This window comes from Dendroctonus ponderosae, unplaced genomic scaffold (assembly GCF_020466585.1).
Source record: "Dendroctonus ponderosae isolate FM_Combo_2020 unplaced genomic scaffold, Dpon_F_20191213v2 Dpon_F_20191213_3, whole genome shotgun sequence".
Classification (NCBI taxonomy): domain Eukaryota; kingdom Metazoa; phylum Arthropoda; class Insecta; order Coleoptera; family Curculionidae; genus Dendroctonus; species Dendroctonus ponderosae.
In genome coordinates this window covers 1,937,737-1,938,370 of record NW_026018508.1, presented here as the reverse complement: position 1 = coordinate 1,938,370, position 634 = coordinate 1,937,737, and the positions used below count along the sequence as shown (strand labels likewise).

The following is a 634-nucleotide window of genomic DNA, read 5'->3' as shown; positions in this document are numbered from 1 at the left end:
TCGATTTCTGCACTTGTTTAAATAGTAAAAAGTAGTTCAACAAATTACTATTTATGTCAAATTTTGAGATAATACTGGATTTTTTTTAAACGGAAAACATTTGTGGGTCATTAATATTCCTAAGCTCGACGTAGGGTACAAAACCAGACAGAGTTTTGCAGGAACTTGGATCGATAAATAACATGAATAGAGCATGAATTTTAAAATATTTGGGACTAAATAGTTTGCTATCTCTTAATTAAGTACAAATTGCCTAAATAATATATTCTTTTATGTAGTTCTCTATAGTTGTAGAATATAAAATATATATTGTATGGAAGCTAGAAACACAACACTCATACTGAAATTTCTTGAATTTGGACGCGTTTTTTCATGGTTCCCGGAGTATTGGGTATCCCGTGGGACCTGAGGATTCCGGGTTGATTGTATGCAGACCCAGGGAGTTGATGTCGATGGGGATGCGGTGGATCTGAAATTGTTGGACTGGTTTGCAGTTCCTGATTACTTGTTGATGTTGTTACGTCCGGCGGTAGCCCATAAGACGTGCCTGCAATTTGCAAATAAACATTATTGCAATGTTTGCGTGAACTGAAGTTTCTCGTCATATGTTAAATTCGGAAAGGAGCAATATTAT

The 634-nt window shown here is 35.5% G+C and overlaps 1 protein-coding gene across 1 annotated transcript in view; it reads right to left on the bottom strand.

Annotated features, from left to right (window-relative positions):
* Positions 1-254: 254 nt before the first annotated feature.
* Positions 255-634, bottom strand: part of LOC109546773 (neuroligin-3) — a 45,277-nt gene continuing 44,897 nt past the window's right edge. The window contains exon 7 of the mRNA XM_048664786.1: positions 255-547. Coding sequence (XP_048520743.1) covers positions 336-547 — 212 coding nt within the window. The 3' untranslated portion in view covers positions 255-335. The remainder of the gene's footprint in view (positions 548-634) is intronic.